The following is a 21135-nucleotide window of genomic DNA, read 5'->3' on the forward strand; positions in this document are numbered from 1 at the left end:
CGGCCACAGTTCAGACCGCAGAGCAACAAAAGCCTTGTAGTTTATTTTATACATAATAGTTTGACCCATAAACTCATTACCAAATACACAAAATATTTCTTTCTCTGCTGCCAAAGCTCATCATTGTTTAGCCAAGCTCTTATTCATAGGAAGGAGGAAAGCTCTTCTGCTGTACATGGAAAGATCCACAATTGACTATGCATCTTGGCGGTAGTTCTGTGCCTGTAATTAAATAAAGCAGCATTGCTTTAGGGCCAAGGGAGGTGCACAGAGATTTCTGTGGTGGCTCAGGGACACCCTTGTTAGCTGGGTTGATCAGCGAAGGCCCCAAGGAGGAGAAAAGCTTGAGTTGTACCTTGGAGATGGGGAGGCTTCAGAGAGTAGAGAACAGGAAGGAGGGAACTCTGTAGGGGAATTAAATACAGATCCTCTCATTCCCATAGCTCTTCAGAGCTTACAAAGTACGTTCACATGTGTAATTTCATTTCATCCTCGTTGGGCTGTAGGATCCCAGAGGTACTGTATCATTTGAGAGGCAATATAGCATAGTAATTAAGAGTACAGTCTTTGGATTTCTGGTTATATGTGGCAGATGGAATACATGCATTTATATCTGCTCCCTCAAAAAACCTCACTAAAATAAAAGTAAAGGAATATAAAAGAGGCAACGGTGGACCACAGATGTCAACACATTTTCGGAAGATGGCAAGTGGATGGAAGAGTTGGCAGAGCTATGATAGTTGCATACCAAGTGTTACAGCAAAGGATGCCAAAGAGGAGTCAGCCAATTGGATACCCAGGACCCAGGGAGGAAAAACAGATATTGGAGGCAACATTCATCACAGAGGGTGGGAGTGATGCATGGGGCTAAGAACATGGGAATGGGTTGAAAGTCTGCATTAGAAGCAGGTCCTTTCCCTATCACACCCAGGGAGCTGACCATGTCTTCCATTTCTTGGCAGGGACAAGAGGCTTTACTCTGCTTAAAGAGTGAACTAGAGATACAAACTGTTATGTTATAAATAAACTATTTTACCACGATTAAGTTTTTTAATTAAAAAAGAATACAGCTTATGATTCAGATTTCCAAAAGATTAAATGTAGGATTAGAATGTAGGGGTTAAGTATAAATTCCAAAAGAGCAGGGAGTTTTGCCTGTAGCTCACTGCTGTATCTCTGGAGCCTACTACAGTAGTCACTCAATAAATACAGTGAGCACTCAGAAAATGCTACTTATTTTCACTTCTTGTATTTGTCTTCAGGGCACATCCCTTCATGCTGGAGCAAAAGCATTGCTTCTCATCATGCATGTGCCCATGTGCACACACATGTACCCAAGTGTGCAGGTAAGCCTCCGGGCGTATTCTTTCAAGTACTTGTTGAACAAATTAGGAATGACTCTCCAATACAAACATGATTTTGCCATTTTTCAGATGAAGAAAGTGAGGCCAGATAGCCCATAAATGGGATTCCAATCTTGGCCTTCAGACTCCAAGTCTGGTGTTCTTCATTCAGCAACTGACAGCTGAAAAGCTGTAGAAGTGCAGAGCTGAGTAATCACCTAGATTTAATGGGAATGACAAATGGATCTGTTTGTCTGGAAACGAGGAGGTTTCATGCAGGGGAGGAGTGGGTGACAACTCTGGAAATGTGAATGCTTGTCAGATGGTGGAGGAGGGCCTTGAATGTCAAATGAAGGGGCCTGGAAATTATTCAAAAGCAATGTAGAACCATTGAAAGTCTTCATATGAAAGAGGTCTTTCAGGAAGCTTCATTTGGCAGCAGTATGCAGAGTGTCCTGGAGTGGGAGGCTGGGGCATAAACACTTCTTACGAGGCTGCCACAATGAAATGATAATTTTCTAAGCTGGCACGATGGAGGCAGTGGCAGGAATAATGAAAAATAAATGAAATGTATAAGCCTCTAGTCAGACTAATCAGGGAAAATGGAGAGAAGATACAAATAACCAATATTAATATCAGGAGCCAAAGAAAGGTTATCATTAAAAATCCTTGAAAAATTAAAAGGATAATAAGAGGGTACCATGAACAACTTTATACCAATAAACTTGACAACTTGGATAAAATTACAATTTCCTTGAATTACTCAAGAAGAAATAGATAATTTGAATAGCCCCATATTTGTTAAAGAAACCATGTCTCGTTTTAAGGTAAAGGGGAATGTGCCTGTTACTTCCCATTGTTTGTTGCATCAAGTCTCAGAGTTCAGTGCCACCACCTTTCCCATCTCACTCATCTGACTCATCCAAAGACTGGCTTAGGCTAGTTTGAAGTGGGTTTTCATTTCTAGTAGTCAGAAGAATACCAAATAATCTAAAGTCTTAAAAGACTGCTTCCAGGACAATGCAGCATGCGACATCTGTCCGTGGTGCTGACTGTGTGCCTCTATTCACTGCTTCAGCATGGCGTCCGGGCCACTGAATTAACCCTCCATCCCAGGCACCTCGCACCCTGTGGATTCTGTCCATGGTCATGACCACAATCCTCATTTGCCACCAGAGCATTAGGGGGTCAATATTAGAGTTTATAACTCTTAGTCACAGTCTCCAAATTTGGGGATTCAGGAAGATGCTCCCCTGTGGCTGTAGCTTTCAGAGACCCTCAATGGTCCTGCAGTGCCCAACTCAGGGAAGGCTGAGGTCAAGCTCTGGTAACAGAAGACATAAACAGCTTAGGGTAGAAGGCCAGCCATCAGTAGACAAGTCCAGGTCCCTAAGGAGAAGTCTGGCAACATCAAGGCAGAAAATCAAGGCCACTACCAACTGGGCAGAACTCCAGCCTTAGACGAACAAGAAAGAAATCTAATGAAGGAAGTCTGCCATGTGGACCAAGTACAACTGGAGGCAATGGAAGAGGTTACAGAATGACAGGCACAAGAATGCCCAGGGCATCCCTAGATACCGCATGACAAGCTTAGGATAGAACCTACCTCTGTGTCCAGATGGACCTTGGGAGTCTGATGAGTCTGAAACTATTTGGTTCCTCTGCTGGAACTTGACAGTTCACATACCCAAAGGCAACCCAATACTATGGGCTGAGCTTCCTTGGAGACAGAGCTTCTCCAGGTCAGGGAGAACACTTAGGCTTTTGCTGTCACTTGCTCATGACATTCAAATGATTAAAAAGAGAGATAGAAGTTAGATTAACCAGAGAGGGCTTCCCAGAGTGGGTGTGTCTGGAGTAGAGTGGAGAGTCAATTTCTAAATAACATTTTTAGTTTCTACTATGTGTCAGGGACTGCAAAATACTTTTTCACACACTTCCTTTTTTAATCCAAGCAATTCAGTGAGAAAGCTATTTTTGTCCCATACTCTATTAGTCAGGGTTCTCCAAAGAACAGAATCAATAGGATATATATAGACATATATAAGGGGAGATTATAGTAATTGGATCACATGGTTGTAGAGGCCAAAAAGTACTTCAATATGCTGTTTGCAACATGAAGCACCAGGAATGCTGGTGATATAACTCAGTCTGAGTCTAAAGGCTTAAGAACCAGGAGCTCGAGGTTTAAGGGCAGGAGAAAATGAATGTCCCAATTCAAGAGGATGGAGAGAGAATTCACTCTTCCTCTGTCTTTTTGTTCTATTTGAGCCCATCCACACTTGTGAAGGTAGATCTTCTTTACTCAGTCTGCTGATTCAAATGCTAACCTCTTCCAGAAACACCCTCACAGACACACCCAGAAATGTTTTACTGGATATTGTGTGTGACAGCTGTCTGGGCATCCCTTAGCCCAGTCAAGCTGACACACACAATTAACCATCATACACACACATAGGGAAACTGGAGCCCAGAGGGGCAAATGGTTTGCCCAAGTTCATACGATCTGTATGTGGTAGAGCCCTGGCTTTTTCCACTGCGTGGTGTAAACTCCAAGTTGAACCCTGCACCCACTTAGTCACACTGGACCCTCCCAGCAGGCAGTGCCATTTGGAAAGGCCATCTGCCTTTCTGCCAACTGCACTAATATGACTCGGTGAGGTGGGTGCCATCCATGCCTCTTCTTTTAGTCAGGGGCAGCTAGAGGAGCTCTAAGCACCCATTAGGCCTGAGAGTTGGAGGAGATTTGGAGACTTTTAGGTAGCAGGGAGGGGGAAGAAACCTCTGTGGAGAAAGGAAGCTGATGTGATGGAGGTGGGAGAGGACTGGCTCCCTGCTGCTTCCAGAATGATTCTCACCTGCCAATCGATGGCTGGAGACTCACGCAAGTGCTAATCAGCTCCATTGACACACGCAGGCTCGGGCTACAATCCATTTTCACATGGAATAGCAGATCGATTCCTCATTCTCTGCAATCCCCAACCAGTTTCATCAAGCCATCTGTCCTTGAGGGGCTGAGATGCTGGTTAACTCTCTGCATCTCCAGCCACCTGCAAGGTTTGGCCTTCTCTATATCCTCCTCAGATACAATCTTGCTCCCCAAACCTTTGCCAGGCAGAGTACAGTGGAACTCTGGGCTGGATGTCCAACAGGTCTGGGTTCCAGTCCCAGACCAGCACTTAACTGTGTGACTTTGGACAAGTCACCTCACATCTTCTAACTTTAGTTTTTCTCAGCTGTGTAATTGGGATAAAAATTTCAGCTCTGCAGGATCACTGCGAGGATCTCAGTTATGTCTACTGAATGCAAAGTTGGGAAATACTGCAAAATGTAGCTACTATAAAGCGCAGGCTACTGCTCCTAGAAGGATAGGTTCTTTCCCCAAACCTGGCCCTCTGCCTTTACCTGTCCTTGCCAGCCCTATCCTTGAAGTCTGACAACTCTGGGAGGGACATTCTGTTGACACAGGTCTAGGAGAGGTTTTTCTCCTCTCTCAGGTTATGTTAAGTAGTCAAAAACAGCTCTTGAGTCCTTGTTCTACTGGCATGATCAGATCTTCTGATGAGGGCCACTGGGTTCTGCAAACTGAGCTTAGAAGCAGCAGAAACCAGGCAGGAAAGAACTAGACTCAGCCAAGCCAGGTGGAGTGCCTGGGGAAGGGTGTTTCTAATGCTCTGGGTAAATTTCTGGGCTTATCTTCTATTCTCAAAAATGAAATCTCTCCCATATTGACAGAAACTTTGTTGGTACTCATCAGTTTTATTTAATTTCAGGAAAAAGGACCATGTTCTACAGATGCCCTTCATATTCTTCCCATGGATATCTTCTTCCAAAAAGAGGGGTCCTCTCTGTCCCTCAGTCCTACCCCCTGGTCATAGGTAATTAGGTGGGAGTAGGGAACATTTGCCCAGAGTTGGGCCAGTCAGATTCTAACTTCACATGCATTGGGGCAGCCGTAATAGCGTATGTGGAAACAGAGGAAGCCAGTAGCTGAGAAAAGAATAGAGCAGACAGGCATAAAAACATAGAGGCAAGAAATTCGGAGGATTTTAAGAGACAGCAATGGGGGGAGTTGCTGCCTGATGGTTTTTCTAGTACCTGAGAATATTGACTATACTTATTGGAGAGGGATTCAGTGAGTTTTCCCTGTGTCCTTCCACTGTAAACAACCCTTTATTAAGCTGGTTTGGGCATATTTCTGTTCCTTGATGCCAAATAGCCCTTCACCTAGAACAGACCTCAAGTGTGCAACTTCCGCTTTAACTTTTTAAAAAAAAAACCACCTAGTAATAATATTGACATGTTAAGTGGGACAATTATCAAACACTGAATTGAAAGTTGTTTGGCCATGGGAACAGGTCTTCCAAAGTGCTTCTGAATTAGCACCTGTACACTGCACGCACCCTGGAGGGGGAGAGCTGCTCATTCACTCATTTCAAAAGTCTTCAGTAAATATCAAGTAATACTGTTCCAGGTACCCTACTATGTACTGGGATACAACAGAAGTGATATAAACAAAGTCTCTGTTCATGTGAAACTTGCATTCGGTTGGGCTCAATTTTTCTCATATGTAAAATGGAAATAGTACCAGTATTAAATAACCAAAACACATTTAATTTAAACACATTAGTCAAACAATTTAAATAAATACATAGCACCTAATATGTCCTAAAAGCTGCTATATATTCTATTAATTAGCTCATGTAATTCTTACATCATCCTTATGAGGCAGATGCTATTCTTATCTCTGTTTCACAGATTTGAAAACTGAGGCACAGAGAAGTTAAGTAATCTGCCCAAGGTTACACAGTTAAGTATAAAATCTGGAATTTAAGCCCAGGCTGCTGGGTGCTATCACCCAAGCATCTAACCATTATATCATACTATCTCTCAGTACAAATGAATAACATCCTAAGTCAGAAATGAACCTGCCTGTTTTCCCATGGTCTCATCTGGGCCCATTTCCACAGATGAGGGCTAGGAAGCTGAGCAGATCTAACAGGTTGCTAAGAATAGAGAGCCTCACCAGCCCCCTCTGGAGCCAGAGTAGTGCACAGAACCTGGGCCCAGGGTACTGGAAAGGAGCTTTGGCCGTTACTGCAGGCTCTGCATAGCCATTTCAACTCTCTCAGACCTGCCAGTCTGCAGATCTTTCCAGGGAGATTCCTGGTGAGAGATGCCAGGTCACTCACTTGGACAGTTGCTTGGCAAATGCCTCAGAAAGCAGGCTGCCCAGCCCAGGGCCTGTATCTCCTGACTGTGATCTTGCTTCTTTCTCTTCTGAATCAGAAGTCTTCTCACATCCATGCCTTCCTTATCAGCCCCTGTCCTGACTGCATTATTTTCCACCAGATGATGCTAACAGCCCCCTCATTGGTCTGCTGGGGCCAAGTCTCTCTCCCTCCAATCCTTCCTCTTCACAATGGCTACAACTTTTCTCAAATGCATCTCTGACTAGATCATGCTCTTGCTTTAAAAGCAATGGCTCCCTTAAGATGTTTCCTAGGGGAAACTAAGTGAAAGATATCTTGGGACTCTCAGCACTACTTTGCAACTTTTTTGAAAATCTAAAATTATTCCAAAACAAAAAGTGTGTTTGTGTGCTACTACTTAAGTAGCACTTGTGCTATGATCTAAGCACCTTACGAATATTAATTCATGTAATCATTACAACAACCCCATATGGGAGGTACCATCATTAACCCATTTTATAGAGGTGGAAACTAAGGCACAGAGAAGTTAAGTAACATGCCCCAAACCACGCAGAGTTGGTATTCCAACCCAGGAACTCTGGATCCAGACTGCACACTCTTAACCAGGACACTGTGCTGCCTTTATGGCATTCAAAATTCAGCTTAAATGTCACCCACTCTGGAGACTTCCTTGACTTCTTTCCAAAAAAGTTGCTTTTTTTCCCCTACTCTCAGGTCCCATACCTCTTTGTATATTAATCAATCAGTCAATCCATTCACTCGTTCATCCAATATTCATTGAAACATACTTTTTGTGGACTCACTATGGCCAATCATTCTTTCAAGCACTGGAATCCATCCATCTACAACAACAATCTCTATAATTCTACATTGGAATTATTTGTTGATCTCTCTCTCTCTCTCTTTCTCTCCCCCTGGGGAACTCCTCCCTGAAACTGTTAATCTTTGAAACTCCTTTAGAATCTTGCACAGTACCTGACATGCAGTTTTTTCCTCAGTAAATATGTTTTGCAGGAATAAATGAATAGCTTTCAAGAATGGTGGTGACAGTGATGATAATGTCAACCATTCAGATGAATCTGGTGTGTGACTGCGGCAGTGTGGGCCAGGGGCCAGGTACATCGTCACAGTCGAGCCCCAGGCCAAGAGACTACTGGGGAGATGACAAGTGCCTTCTGTATGTAGAACAAGCCGTTGTTGTCAGTGTGATTATTTCTGCCATTAGTGTTAGTGTTATGCTACAGCATGGCAGGTGCCAGCAGCAAGCTGTCCTGCCACACTTCCTCATGGCAGGAGAAGCATCAGGGGAGCAAATGATTTCAGAAGATGAGCAGCAAGGAGGACAAGGCTCAGGATGGGCTTTCAGCCCAGAGTCTCAGCAATGTAAACATCAGTTCAGGTGGCTGGAGTCTCCACAGTTCAAAGCCCTAGATAAATCAGGGAGTGGGGAATCTGGAGGAGGGGTGCTTTGGAGCAGGAACCACCAGATCAAAAAGCCCTAAGCAAGAGGGCTCATCAACATTCGTTGGATCAGAGCCTGAGTGAGTGACGAGACAGTTAGGTGGAAGCTGGATTTGGGATGCAGATGGAGGGGGACAGGTAAGGGAGGGCTCAATATGGTCCTGAATTCCTTTATTTTTCCAAGCCCCGGGTGGAGGCACACTAGGCTTCTCGGTTCTGTTTAATCTCCTTGGGGATCAGAAGTCAGATGGCACAAATGATACTTCTGATGTTTGTGTAGAATTCTCATAAGTCATCTATGACTTTTCCTGAAGGATCCCAGAGTCACCGTATTGAATGATTACAGGTTTCTTAGGTCACTGGAATTCTCTAGAAGTCATTAGGTCCCTTCCCCTGCCTTTGGGAGAGAGGTTGAAACAATTATAGGTGGTAAATAGCAATTATGTGACAGTGACGTGCTTGGTGCTGTCAGTTTCAGACAGTACATGGCAGCGACAGTTCTCTGATCACGGACTGCTTCAATCCTACCGGGGCTGAGTCAGCTCCTGTGGGACCTACAAGAAGAGTTGTGTTTTTGGCCATCAGCAGATGTGACCACTCTGGTCCCTGGGGGTAATGCAAGGAGGAGAAGTGCATCATTTGTCTGACAGCTTCTGGGATGCTGGAGCTTGCTGCTGAAAACACCAGCTAGTCCTGGTGTTTGTGTTTTAGGCCAATCACACATCCTAGGGATGAAGCAGGGAGATGGGAGGTTTCCAGGGAGAAGTCTTTCTTTCCAGGTGGAGAAACTAAGTCCTGGAGCACAAGATGTAGTAACAGAGTTTATCCAATCTCTAGGTCCCTGATTTTTAACTTAACTTCCTTCCCAGGACTGGCTCCATTCCAAAGCCCACTAACTGAAAGCCAGATTTCTTTTTCCCAGGTCGGTAGCAGGGATGCAGGATAAAGAATTTGAAATTAGATATAGTTCTTATCTGTCCTGGCTCTTTTTCTCTAAGACTGTTTCTATCACCTCAGGTTACCTTGCTGAGGAAGGATATTGCCTTTCAGAGTTTTCATTCCAAATCTGTGCAGTTCACCCATTTCTTCTTTAGTCTTTCTCTGGTTACCCCAAACATATCCTCATCCATCCCTAGCCTACTCCCCTGTCTGGTATCTCCAGCTAAGGCTTTGATGGGCTGCCTTCCACCTTCTCTGCTTTGCTTTGGTATCCTATACTCCACCTGGTCTGACTTCCCTCTGGCCCAACCTCTCCTGTAGCGAACTTCCTTCTGGTACAGCCCTGGTAATCCACCCCCTACAGTGGTGGATGGCTCTGATGGATAGTTTTCACTATGCATTGATTAGCCCTTTGCATAACTACCAGGCAGCTCTGCGGTTTGAACAGTTGCCTTTGAAGATGGTGAATACATAATAACAATAATAATATCATTTATTAAATGCATACTGAATGCCAGGCACTAGGCTAAGCACTTTGTTTTATCTCATTTTATCTTCTCAACAACTCTCTGAGATAAGTATCATAACACTTATTCCCCATTTTACAGATAATGAAACTAAGACTCAAAAAAGTTGAGCATCTTGGTCAAGGTCTTCTAGCTAGTAAGTGGTAGATCCAGGATTCAAACTTGGGTTTGTTTTATTTCTAAATAAAGCTTTTAACCACCATTTGCACTGTTTATCCAAGTTGGAGGAACTGAGTTTTCTGGAACATGACAAGCATCACTGGTAAGCACAGAGACCATTTTAGGGACATCCAAGTAATGTGTGTTTGGAAGAAAGCTTCCTGACCTGATGCAGAAGGTGCTAAACAGAAGGTGATTAAATTCACTCTGCCTAGGCATAGCTTCTCCAGGATCCTGGCTGGTCACAATTTCTGTGGAAACTTATAAGAGGAGGGTTTGTGGAATGAGCTATAGCCCTGTTTCTGCATTTGGTCCATGAACTGTAACTGACACTCATTATCGCTGTCTACCACCACTCATTTTAGATCTCCCTCCCCTTTGGCTTACCTGATAAGTTGACCCACATCCTAATTTCTTTTTTCCCCTTAGTTTTATTGAGATATAATTGGCATATAATATTGTGTAAATCTAAGGTGTACACTGTGATAATTTATTTGATACATACACACCCTCTCATTTCTAAGATGCCTGGCCTCCTGGTCATTAGACCCTTACCAGGCCCTGGTTGCTATAATTGCCCATTCACAGTTCAGCTGGGCATAGGAGTACCAAGAGAAGCCCCAGTGGGTCCCCTGAGTGCCAAACCTATTCCTCTGTGCTCTCACTATGTAGCAGCAGCCCTATCTCCTTATGATGATTAGGATTAATTATCCTTGCCAAACTGTTTGTGCAGTTCAGCTGTACTCTCTGGACCTGCTCAGACTTGATCCTAGATGTATCACTTCCATTTTATGATACATTATTGCTGGGCCCACTTGAGCTTATAATCTGGTCTGTTAGATAGAACTCAACTCATAATGAGGAGTTCAAACTACATGGTCATTTGATGTCCTATGGTCAGACACTTCTATTGACATGGTACGCCCTTGCTCTAGAATGCTAGAGGTCTGAGATACAGCTCTCTCACTGTGGATTACCAGAAGTTCCATATTCTTTACCAAAGACACCCCTAGTAACATGCATCAGCTGTGTCAAATGGCCCAAGTTGCCAGCTGCTTATACTGCAGCCTGACACTGCTGCAAAGCACTTTCTTGTTCTGGACCCACTCAAAGCTAAAGACCTTCCACATGTCAACAGATGAGACCTCCACTCAATAACTAAAACAAAGAATGCAAAGCTTAATTTGTTGCTTACTTAAGTATATGCTGATCAGGCTCAGTTTCTCCAAGAAGAGCAGACTGCTGATCTTAGAGTTTTGGGAAAGCATAGAATTCAGAGATTGGGGGGTTTTCAGAGGTATTAGTGGGTCAACATAATCTTAATAAGTGTGGTTACTTGGGTAATTCTGTTCGTTGGTGGGCATTCAGAAGTATGTTCATTGGAATGAGTCAAATCTTAATTGGCTGACTTTTAGAAACAAGGAACTGTCATTGAGTGGTTGGCTTGCAAAAGCATATTCACTATGTAGTTGATTGATATACCAAATTGATTGATTAAAATGGTTTAAAACCCATTCTGGTGATTATTTTTTATCAAGCATAAAGAACTCTCATTTACTGATTAGACAGGTTTAAAATGGATTCTTGCTTGACACCGTGACCCTAGAAAATAGTCAATCATTTCATAATAATGTGGGAACTTCTAAATTCTGTTTTCCCTTTTGGTCTTCACTCAGCCAAAACTAATAAAAAGAGTTTAGAGGGCATTCAAGAATGTGACCCAAGATTTCTAAGGCCTGACCAAGAAAATATGTTCAAACAACTCTGAGTTTACTTTAATAGCCAGGCTGTGTTTTCTTTTAGCTTAGATGTAAGTTGTCCATTTCCCTGGGATGTGTAAAATATGAAATTGGGGGCCAGATTTTGTGTACCTATGATGTAATGTGTGAACCTCTCTATGATTTTTTTCTTATGTTCTATAAGAGGTTCTTGTCTAAGGACTTTAGACATAGCAGCTTGAAGCATGAGTATCTGCTAAGGAATTGCCTTTAGTTTCTACAGCAGGAAGAAGGGAGTAAAGGAAATAACATAGGGCAAGGGACTAAAGCTAAGCAACAATGTGGTCTTGGCTGGAGACTAGCTTGAGACTAATCTACAGAGAAACTCTGGAGGACAAACTATATCCCACTTAAGTTAAGGGAATTGACCTTTTATTCCTGTGCCAGTCGGTCATTGGCTGGGGAGTGGGAATAGGTGCTTAGCCTCCCAGGTGAGGATGCTTCTCAGATGGTGGAGGGAAATTCTTTGAAGAAAGGCACAGTTGTGATTTGTTATTGATCAAAATTTATAGCAGCTGGGGGATGGCAGCTACTACAGGTAGGTGAAAGGGATATGGGCAGGGCATCAACAGTATTCGATACATTAACATTCCTGAATATTTAGGGGTGGGCCATTGATCCCCAGTCTATCATTGTCCCAACCCTACTGTCTAAGCTCACAGGGTCTGTTGAGTGTGGGTTGTGCTGATGCTTCCACATCAAGCCTGGGAGTCTTGCAAGGCTGGTAGCCTCTCATCTTATGGCCATATTCCCTAGGTATACTGCAGTCATTCTTCTTAATGGTCCTGCCAAATTTCCCAGTGTTCACGAAGGAGCAGGAGATGGTTTCTTACACTCGTGGAGCCAACCAAACCTGCATCTCCTTCCCATCTCAAGAGAAATACAAAGCAAATCTCTCTTCTGAATATCCTTTTTATAAAAAAGGAAACTGAGTCTCAATGAATTTTGCAGTAAGATTGGAAGAGGTAGAGCTGGAATCAGAGTTAGCTGTTGATTTATAGGCCTCCCACTACATCAGGGATCTGCAAACAACGGTCCATGGGCCAAATCCATCTCTCCCCCCCCGCACTTGTTTTTGTAAATAGTTTTATTAGAACATTGCCATTTTCACTGATGTATATATCGTCTATGACTGCTTTCCCACTACAGTGGCATCACTGAGTAGTGGCCTACAGAAACAAAAAAATTTTACTATCTAGCCCTTTACAGAAAAATTGGCTACATTGTACTGTTTCTGGAACTTTCACATACACTTTTTTCTAACTCTAAGATTTGGTTATTCTAAGACTTTAATTGGAGAAGGGATTCTCCCTAATTCTTAGTGAAGTAAAACAAGGTACATCTGAAAATTCACTCTCTTCTGTACTGACAGGAAGCTAGAGAATCTCTACTGTGACTTAGCTACAGGAGATTTCAAGAGTCTTGAGAGAAAAGAGGAAAGAGCCAGCTTAGTTCTTTTTTAAAAAAATTGGATTTTCCAATTCAGAATTCTGCAGCCTTTATGAATGAATGAATGAATGGATGAATATCGGTATATACAAAAGAAAAAAGGTCTGGAAGGATACAGACCTCTGGTGTGTAGTTACCTCTGGTGGGATGAGGAGAGATATTTAACTCTTCACTTCTCCTGTATTATTTGCGTATGCATGTATATAGTTTAACTATGCACTTCTGCAATTATAAAACACACACACTGACAGAGAGTGAGAGAGAGAGATTTGAGAGACTTCTTCCCCAGTGGTGTTTAAGAAAAGGATCTTTCTAGGATGATGGATGCATCTGTGTTCATAGTGGGATGGTTGACTTAATGACCTCACTTGCCCCCGGCATCCATCCCATGATAGATGGGCTGCCCAAGACTCCTCAGGCTCTTATGTTCCTTCATGGGCAGAGAGCTGAAAGAAACATTTAGAACAAAGTAAGGACTACACATTTCTGCAGAAGCAAATGAATTGCCTAGTTATGTTTGGAGATATCATTGCAACTGGTTTTCCATTGCTGAGGAAGCTAGTAATGGCTAATATGAAGCATAAGTTGTGAAACTATTCAAATGTCAGAAACTCATCATGGAATATTTCCGTTTTTCCCAGAACGGCTGCAAGATAAAGAGATGGCCGTGCTTTTTCCTATTAAAAAATGAGTAATACACGAGCCCTGTGAAACATTCAAACAATATAGATGCGTATAAAATAAAAGTGAAAGTCCTCCCTTCAAATCATTGTTACTAGAGGTAACAACTGCATATAATTTGAGGTAGAAATATCTAAAATTGATCTTTCATGATTTTAGTCTTTATGCTTAGATCTTTGACTCAGCCATATTTTACTTTTGTGAAGCATGTAAATAGGACTCCTTTCAAGTTTATTTTTCTCTAATCTAGCTTGTCGGGAAGTGGTTTCTGGCGGTATTTTACCGAACAACAAAGGGAAACGGCCATCTAGGGACACACGCCTTTTGGCACTCATACGTGCTCGGCATTTTATATATAGTGCGTGATTCCCTCTTCAGGAGAGTTTTAAACGTTTAATTATAAATAAAGAAACCAGGCTGGAATTGCAAAAGACCGCGACAGGACAGAAGGCGAAGACAGAGTTTAACTAACCGAACGCCACGCCTCCTTCCCAACCTCTCGCGACAGTTGTACGTCATCCGAGAGCGCCGGTGGCCGGGGCGGTCGCGCGGCCTGCGTCGCGCAGAGTTTCGCTCCGTGGTGCTGTCTCACCGGTGAGGCCAAGAAGCCGGCTAGTCCCGCGCTCTACAGAACCTGCAGCCCCCGGCCTCCCTCCGCCATGGAGTACCTCATCGGCATCCAGGGCCCCGACTATGTCCTTGTCGCCTCCGACCGGGTGGCCGCTAGCAATATTGTCCAGATGAAGGACGGTGAGAGGAAGCAGGGGAGGCCCGGTCGGGCCTGGGTGTAGGGGCAGCCTGGGGGAGTTCGTGGGGAGGTTGGGTGAGTACCAGGCAGGTCTGGGAGATGGAACCCCGCCGTCCCTGGTCTGCACTTGCTTAAATTTAGAATTAGAAGACAAGTGGACAAACTTAGGGCCTTGACTTTCGCTCCTCCCAGGGCTCCTGGGTCTGTGCTCTGCTCTGGCTTTCGCTGAATGCTTGCTAGGCGGGAGTTGCCTAATGAAATTCAGTTTTTAAGTGTTTAAGCGCCGGCCCGGCTCCAGGCTCCCTAGACCCCCTAATTTCTGATAAATTTCCTGTTGTCGCTGCTGATAAGGTTAGTTTGCTGGCAGCATAAGGTGGGATCCTGGGGAGAGTAAGGATGGCATTTCCTTCCTGGAAGCCTGGCATTTCCCTTCCGCTACCTGTACTTCCGGTGTCTTAGCTCTGATCTTTCTTTTCCAGGGCACTGGCTGCCAAGTTTTCCTTATATTTAAGTAGTTAGTGGAGTTAGGAAATAGACCCCTGCAACTTATTTGCTTTATGATTCTGTACAAGTTATTTCACAGTGCCTAGATTTCCTCATCTGCTGAATTAGTTTAGTAGTACAAATCTCAAAAGCTTGTTGGGAGAATTGAGTAAAAAAGTTTCGTGCAAATGTTTAGCACCGTGACAGATACGTTAGTAGTAAACATACTAAGCACTTATGTACCGAATATTTTAAGCGATTTACATTAATTCATTTACGCTTTTGAGATAGGCGTTATTACATTGCCACTTTACAGATGACAGTTCTGGGGCACAGAGAGGTTAAGAAACTTGCCTGAGGTCGCAAGTAGCAGAACTCAGGTTCGAACCTATTCAGTTTGACTCTATATCTTTTGCCATAATTGCTATTCTTTACTGTCTCCCTACAGTCAGTACTCAGTAAATAATTTTAAAAGGATTTTGGTTGTTGGTCTTCAGAATCTAAGAGTGTGTTTTCATGATTGATCATAAACATACTACTTGGAAAAGTATTATTCTCTGGCTCAGATGATCTAATGTTCATTTGACAAATAGGTTTTGGGCACCTGTGTGTCTGTTACAGAGCAAGATGCTGAAGGATGCAAAGAATGAGATGTGGCCCTTATCTTGGAAGTTACAATTTAATAAGGGATTCAGATATGTGTACAAATAATTATAACACAAGCTAGAAAATGATGCTGCATATGAAAAGTACATCAGTCGTCTTGGGTAGTTCAGAGGAAGCAGAGATTGTTTTTATATAATCCAGAGAAAGAAGAGATTCTAGTTGTAGAGATTAGGGAAAGCTTTGAGGTTAGATAACAGTTCACTATGGGCTTAAGGAAACAAAAATTCTTAAATTTGTTAAACATCTATTGTATGAATAGTTCCTCAAATTACATTATTTTATGAAATTTCATTAATTAGTTCGTAGACATTTTATTTGTAAACCATGCTTTCGAAAGGTTTAGATTTGTTTTTTGAGAGTAATCTGTCCATTATTTTGAATACTAAGGCTTTGACACTCAAGTGATTTTAGCATGAAGTAGTGTCTAGATAGAACTGTAACCAATCAATACCTTTACAGGTGTTCTGTTTCATCACGATAATGTGTATGAAACCACTTCAAAAAACAGAATGTGTTTTAAGCCTACTTACATACATAGTACTTCTAGGTGTTGTAAGGTATGCAGCACATTGGGATGATCCATAAAAGGGTCTAAGACATTAAGAAAACAAGGAAATACATGCTACAATATGATTTTGTATGATAAAAGAAGTATCACTAGTAAGTATAAAGTTAGTTTTTAAATTAATGATTTCAGGAGTAAATCCATAGGGTATTAAGAGAAAAGATGGATCACTGTAGTGTAGAAGAAAGATGAATTTGAGTTAGTTCTTGAAAAATGGTTGGAAATAATTGATTTTCCCAATAGTTTTTTTCTGGTATAAAATGTTTATGATAGAAGCTTTGGAATTGTATGAGGACTTTTTCCCACCTTTCATTTCATGAATGAACTGTGTAGTGTAGGTAAGAATGGTGAAAATGGGTAACTTTAAAAAAAAAATCTTTTAAAGAATTTTTTTTTTAAGTATAGGTGATTTACAATATTGTGTTAGTTTCAGGCATATGGCCAACTGACTTAGTTTTTTATATATATATGTATACACACACACACACACACACACACACACACACACACACACATATTCTTTTAAAGATTCTTTTCCATTATAGGTTATTACAAGATATTGAATATAGTTCCCTGTGCCATGATTCTTGTTATTTATCTATTTCAGTGAGTAACCTTTTGAGATTCATTTTCTCCAGGTAAAAAAATGAGAGTAATACTTCCAATCAATTTTTTGATTTGTCACTTTGTAAGATATTTTGATACTATAGAGGAGATATTTCCTAGAGATCGCTTGCTTATTAAAATGGCAAAACTCTTCAGTTTGGTTATATGCCACTTTTCATTTCTCTTGTTTCCTGGCCTACATAGAATTACTTTTAAATTACTCAGAGTACCTTAGCCCACACAGATTACTCTTTTCTTCTGAATTCCTATAGCCTGTATAATCTGAACTACACTGTCTAACACTGAGTATGATAATGTTGTACAATGCACAGTTTTCCCCACCAATGAGTTAGGCAGGGGTGGATGATAGTATTACCATTTCACACACATGGAAACGGGCTTAGAGAGGACAAATAATTTGCCCAAATTCAGAGTGATGAGCCTAGAATGTAGCCAGTGTCTCTTGGATTCTAGTCTAGTTGGCTTTCCACAGCATTGCACACTGCTATTGCTTATTTTGTTGTTCATTTGCATCATGTATACGAATTTGTAAGTTCTTTGTCAAGGATCAGAAATTGCCTGGAGCTACATAGGTTGTTTCCTGAACAATTTAGGGAGCCATTAGCATCTATTACTTTTGTTTCTATATCCTCCTTTCACTCACTGGACAGAGAATAGATGTTTAAAAAACACTTTAATCTTGTATTAAGTTCATTTCAAAATTGAACAATTTACTGCCTCAAAATTTAGTATTTCTTCCACATGTACCATAGATTCTTTATAAACGAGAAAAACAAGCTTTCCCTTCCCCAAAATAAGAACAGCTTTTTTCTCATTATAATAATGCAAACTTAGTAAGTAATGTTTTCTTACAAAATGATGCATATTAACTATAGACATTTTAGGGAATACCGATAAGCAAAATGAAGGAAATAAAAATACTTTTGCCACTGGCCCATACTTTTGCCACTGGCAAGAACTCAGATGCCAGTGGCGTCTAATACACTTCTGATCCCTTTTCTTTACATAAATAATACAAGTGAATTTTTTTCTTTCATAAACAAGTTTGTGAATTAATAGTCTTTAAATCTCCTGTAGCCTATAACAAATAAAAGTATGTTTATTTAGGCATTTCAAGGCAATTTGATACTATCTACAGGCACATTTTATGTATCCCCCCCCAAAGTCTAAGAAGCCATATTGCTGGTATCTACAACTCTCAAACACTTGTAAAGTATTTGACTGTAGCATTTTGTTTTTTAAATCCTATTAAGGGATTTTGACATTTCAGAAGCTTTCAAACAGGAAACATGTCTCCCAGGGAAGATTATTCAGCACTATTTGAGAAATGAAAAGTGAAAGTGAGAGTAAGATAGGGAGATTTAGCCTTTTTCTGAAGCTGCAGACTGAATATGGAGTTTTCTTCCTTGGGCACTAATTGCTGTATCTGAATATTTATTTATCTATTTAATCCGAATAAGTCTGGTTCAGCTAGATAAGATAAGAGTATTGGGATTTTTGAGGTATTTTAAAATAGTTTAGTGTTACAATATTTGTTTGAATTTTTGCTTTGGCAGTCATTTTAATTTTCTCTGCTTTGGAAATGGAGTTGGTTTCCTTTTTAAGGTGATTTATATTTTCAGTAGATTTTTTGTTGTTCTTTCTTAAGATGGTTTCTTAATTGTAGCCCAGGTACTTTTCATATATGCTTTTATATGTATGTGTATATAATAACTAACATTTGTATTTATAGAGACATTTCAGAGCCTTGTAATCATGAGTCTAAAGATAATGGCCATTGGCTTGATTCCTTCAGTTTCTTTAGTTTTTCTATCCCTTGCATTTTAAGTGCCCTTAATGTTTTGAAGTGTATTTTCAGTTGTCAACTTTTGCATATATTCTTCACCTGAAATTGACATTAATAAAATTAGCAGATAGACTTAACATGGCAAGTGAAAGAGAGTAATTGACATAATTGCCCATTAAAGTCTTCTAAAAACAGCAATTTATAAAATTATTCAGTACAGTAATTGATAAACCTGTTTGTGGTTTCCTATATAATAACAATAAATTTCTGATAAGGCAGTTTCTAACACTGTTTTTTCCTTTGAGCAGATCATGATAAGATGTTTAAGATGAGTGAAAAAATCTTACTCCTATGTGTTGGAGAGGCTGGAGACACTGTACAGTTTGCAGAATATATTCAGAAAAATGTGCAGCTTTATAAGATGCGAAATGGTGGGTATTACTTAGAATGTAGCTTTGGTTGATTTGTCTTTAAATTTGTACTGAAAAAGAATATTCCCTACTGGCAGTTCTATACATGAGCAGACCAATGTGGTCATATTTTTATTTGAGTCTTTCTATTTTTAAAATCTTATCTAAATCCTCCTTCTGAACCTAAAGATTTTCTACAAAAATCCCAGAGCAGAAAAGAGAAACATTAAAGCATAATACTTGAGAGATAAAATGAACACCATCTTGGAAAATGAGTATGTTAATATCAGACTTTTTAAGTGTTAGAGAATATAATTTGAGCTAAAGTATATCTGCAATCTCAGAGCTTAAAGACCTAAGTTAAACTTGGTTTTACTGTATTTTTATGTGACAAGTCACTAATTCCCTCAGGCCTTTATTTTCCTTACCTCTAAATTGGTATTGTTATAATAGTATTACTGAATAATATGTATGAAAATGCTTTGTAAACTTAAAGCTCCATGAAATTGTAGGAGATTTACTGTGTCATGAAAGGGTTCTGCTTTGCCTCTTTGGTAGGTTATTATCTAGGGAGGGAGATAAGATTTTTGTGAGATATTTTGTGAACTCTCTCTCGGGCTAATGAACTCTTATCCAGTGGGAAAGCCTCCCTGTGAAATAATACTCGTCACTAGCCCTCTGATCGAAGAAAGTTTATAGTGACTCTCTAGCTCTAGCAGAAAGAACATTCCTTTCAGTTAATTTACCTCGCAGTGTAATGATACTGATAAACACAGCACTGCTATAATGTGGCACTGTGAAGGAGCTTAATTTGAATATAATATGTGTAAAATGACTAGATATGATCCATTCGTATAGTTTTTTAGGCAGCAACTTTAACATCATGCGTTCAATTCTGTAAATATTTTTGAGAACCTCATCCATGTTACAGACTCTGTCTAGTACCACAGAGAATTCAAAGATGAGCAGGGCTTACTTCCTGCTGTTCAGGAACCTAAAGTACATGGTGCTTAAGTTTAAGCAAGTTTAGACTATTTAGATAATTACTTTTTAATGGTTCTACTTTATGCCTACATGGCAGATGAAGGATGCCTATGTTCCTGAAGTATAGTTGGTACAGTAATACTTCACTGTCTTGTCCTGGGAGAGGGAGGAGGAGTAAATGACGGAGTTTTCTGTTATGTGGCTCTTAGGGTCTAATGTTAGTACATAAAACAAAAATTGTGTATGGTTAAAATTGCCCTTAAAACCCCTTAAATTTCCTGTCAAGTATCGTTTTGTGTATGTAACCCTACATAGTAATTCGTATGCATATTAAAATTCAAGAACTAATCAAAACAAGGGAAAGAAAGAAAAATCTACATGCAGATGGTCAGGCATCAGTCTTTCCTGCCTTTAAGATACTTGTTAAATCCTTAGTGGTGTTTAGAGGATTAGGTAGAGAATTAAAAAGTATTCCTGCTTGTTCAGAGTTGCTTCTTTCATAGTTTAACATGTACTATAGACTTGTAAGAGTTAATAGATATGAAAGTACCTAGCATAAAACTTGAAACATAGTAGCTGTTCAATAAATATTTCTTAGAATTTTAATCTAAATCTTACCTGATGTGACACTAGTGTTTGGAATGTTGTAGGAAATAACCATGTGCTGTCTTTCCAAACTGGCATTTTCTGGGTGGCTCTGCTGAATTGTGGGTCATTCTTGTGACTTTTGTCACTAGCTCCATTTTACTGGGGGTTTAAGTTCCAAAGTGAAGGCACTGTAGTGGGGGCGGGTATAGCTCAAGTGGTAAAGCCCAAGCCTAGCGTGCTCGAGGGCCTGGGTTTAATCCCCAGTACCTCCATTAAAAAAAAATTTTAAATAAACCTAATTACCTCCAACACGCCCCACCCCACCCACCCAAAAAAACCCAAAACACTAAACTAACAAAGTGAGTGCATTGTTACTGCACACCTGATGCCATTCCTTGGGCTGCACTTTTGTTGGCATTATAACTTTATTTAGAGGTATTATGCTGGAGATCTCTATTTTTAAAATGCTGTAGTGATAGAAACATTTTTTTCCCTGTGGCTTGTACTTTTGAAAATCATAGTGTACTTTTTAATAAAATTACTTTTTTTTAAAAAAAAGAACACCTTATGAAGTATAAGTCTGAGGCTGTCCTAATTTCCAGCCTCTCTTTTCCCAATTCCTTTTTAAAATAAACTAAAAAAATTGTCATCTCAAGATCTCTCTCTTTTTTTTCCAATGCCTATTTATTTGTACCTCTTTCCTTCTGTAGAGGAAACTACAGCCTGTT

The 21135-nt window shown here is 40.6% G+C and overlaps 1 protein-coding gene across 1 annotated transcript in view; it reads left to right on the top strand.

Moving 5' to 3' along the window:
* Nucleotides 1–14070: 14070 nt before the first annotated feature.
* Nucleotides 14071–21135, top strand: part of PSMB2 (proteasome 20S subunit beta 2) — a 30903-nt gene continuing 23838 nt past the window's right edge. The window contains exons 1-2 of the mRNA XM_010959911.3: nt 14071–14300; nt 18734–18856. Coding sequence (XP_010958213.1) covers nt 14210–14300; nt 18734–18856 — 214 coding nt within the window. The 5' untranslated portion in view covers nt 14071–14209. The remainder of the gene's footprint in view (nt 14301–18733; nt 18857–21135) is intronic.

This window comes from Camelus bactrianus, chromosome 13 (genome assembly GCF_048773025.1).
Source record: "Camelus bactrianus isolate YW-2024 breed Bactrian camel chromosome 13, ASM4877302v1, whole genome shotgun sequence".
NCBI classification, from domain to species: domain Eukaryota; kingdom Metazoa; phylum Chordata; class Mammalia; order Artiodactyla; family Camelidae; genus Camelus; species Camelus bactrianus.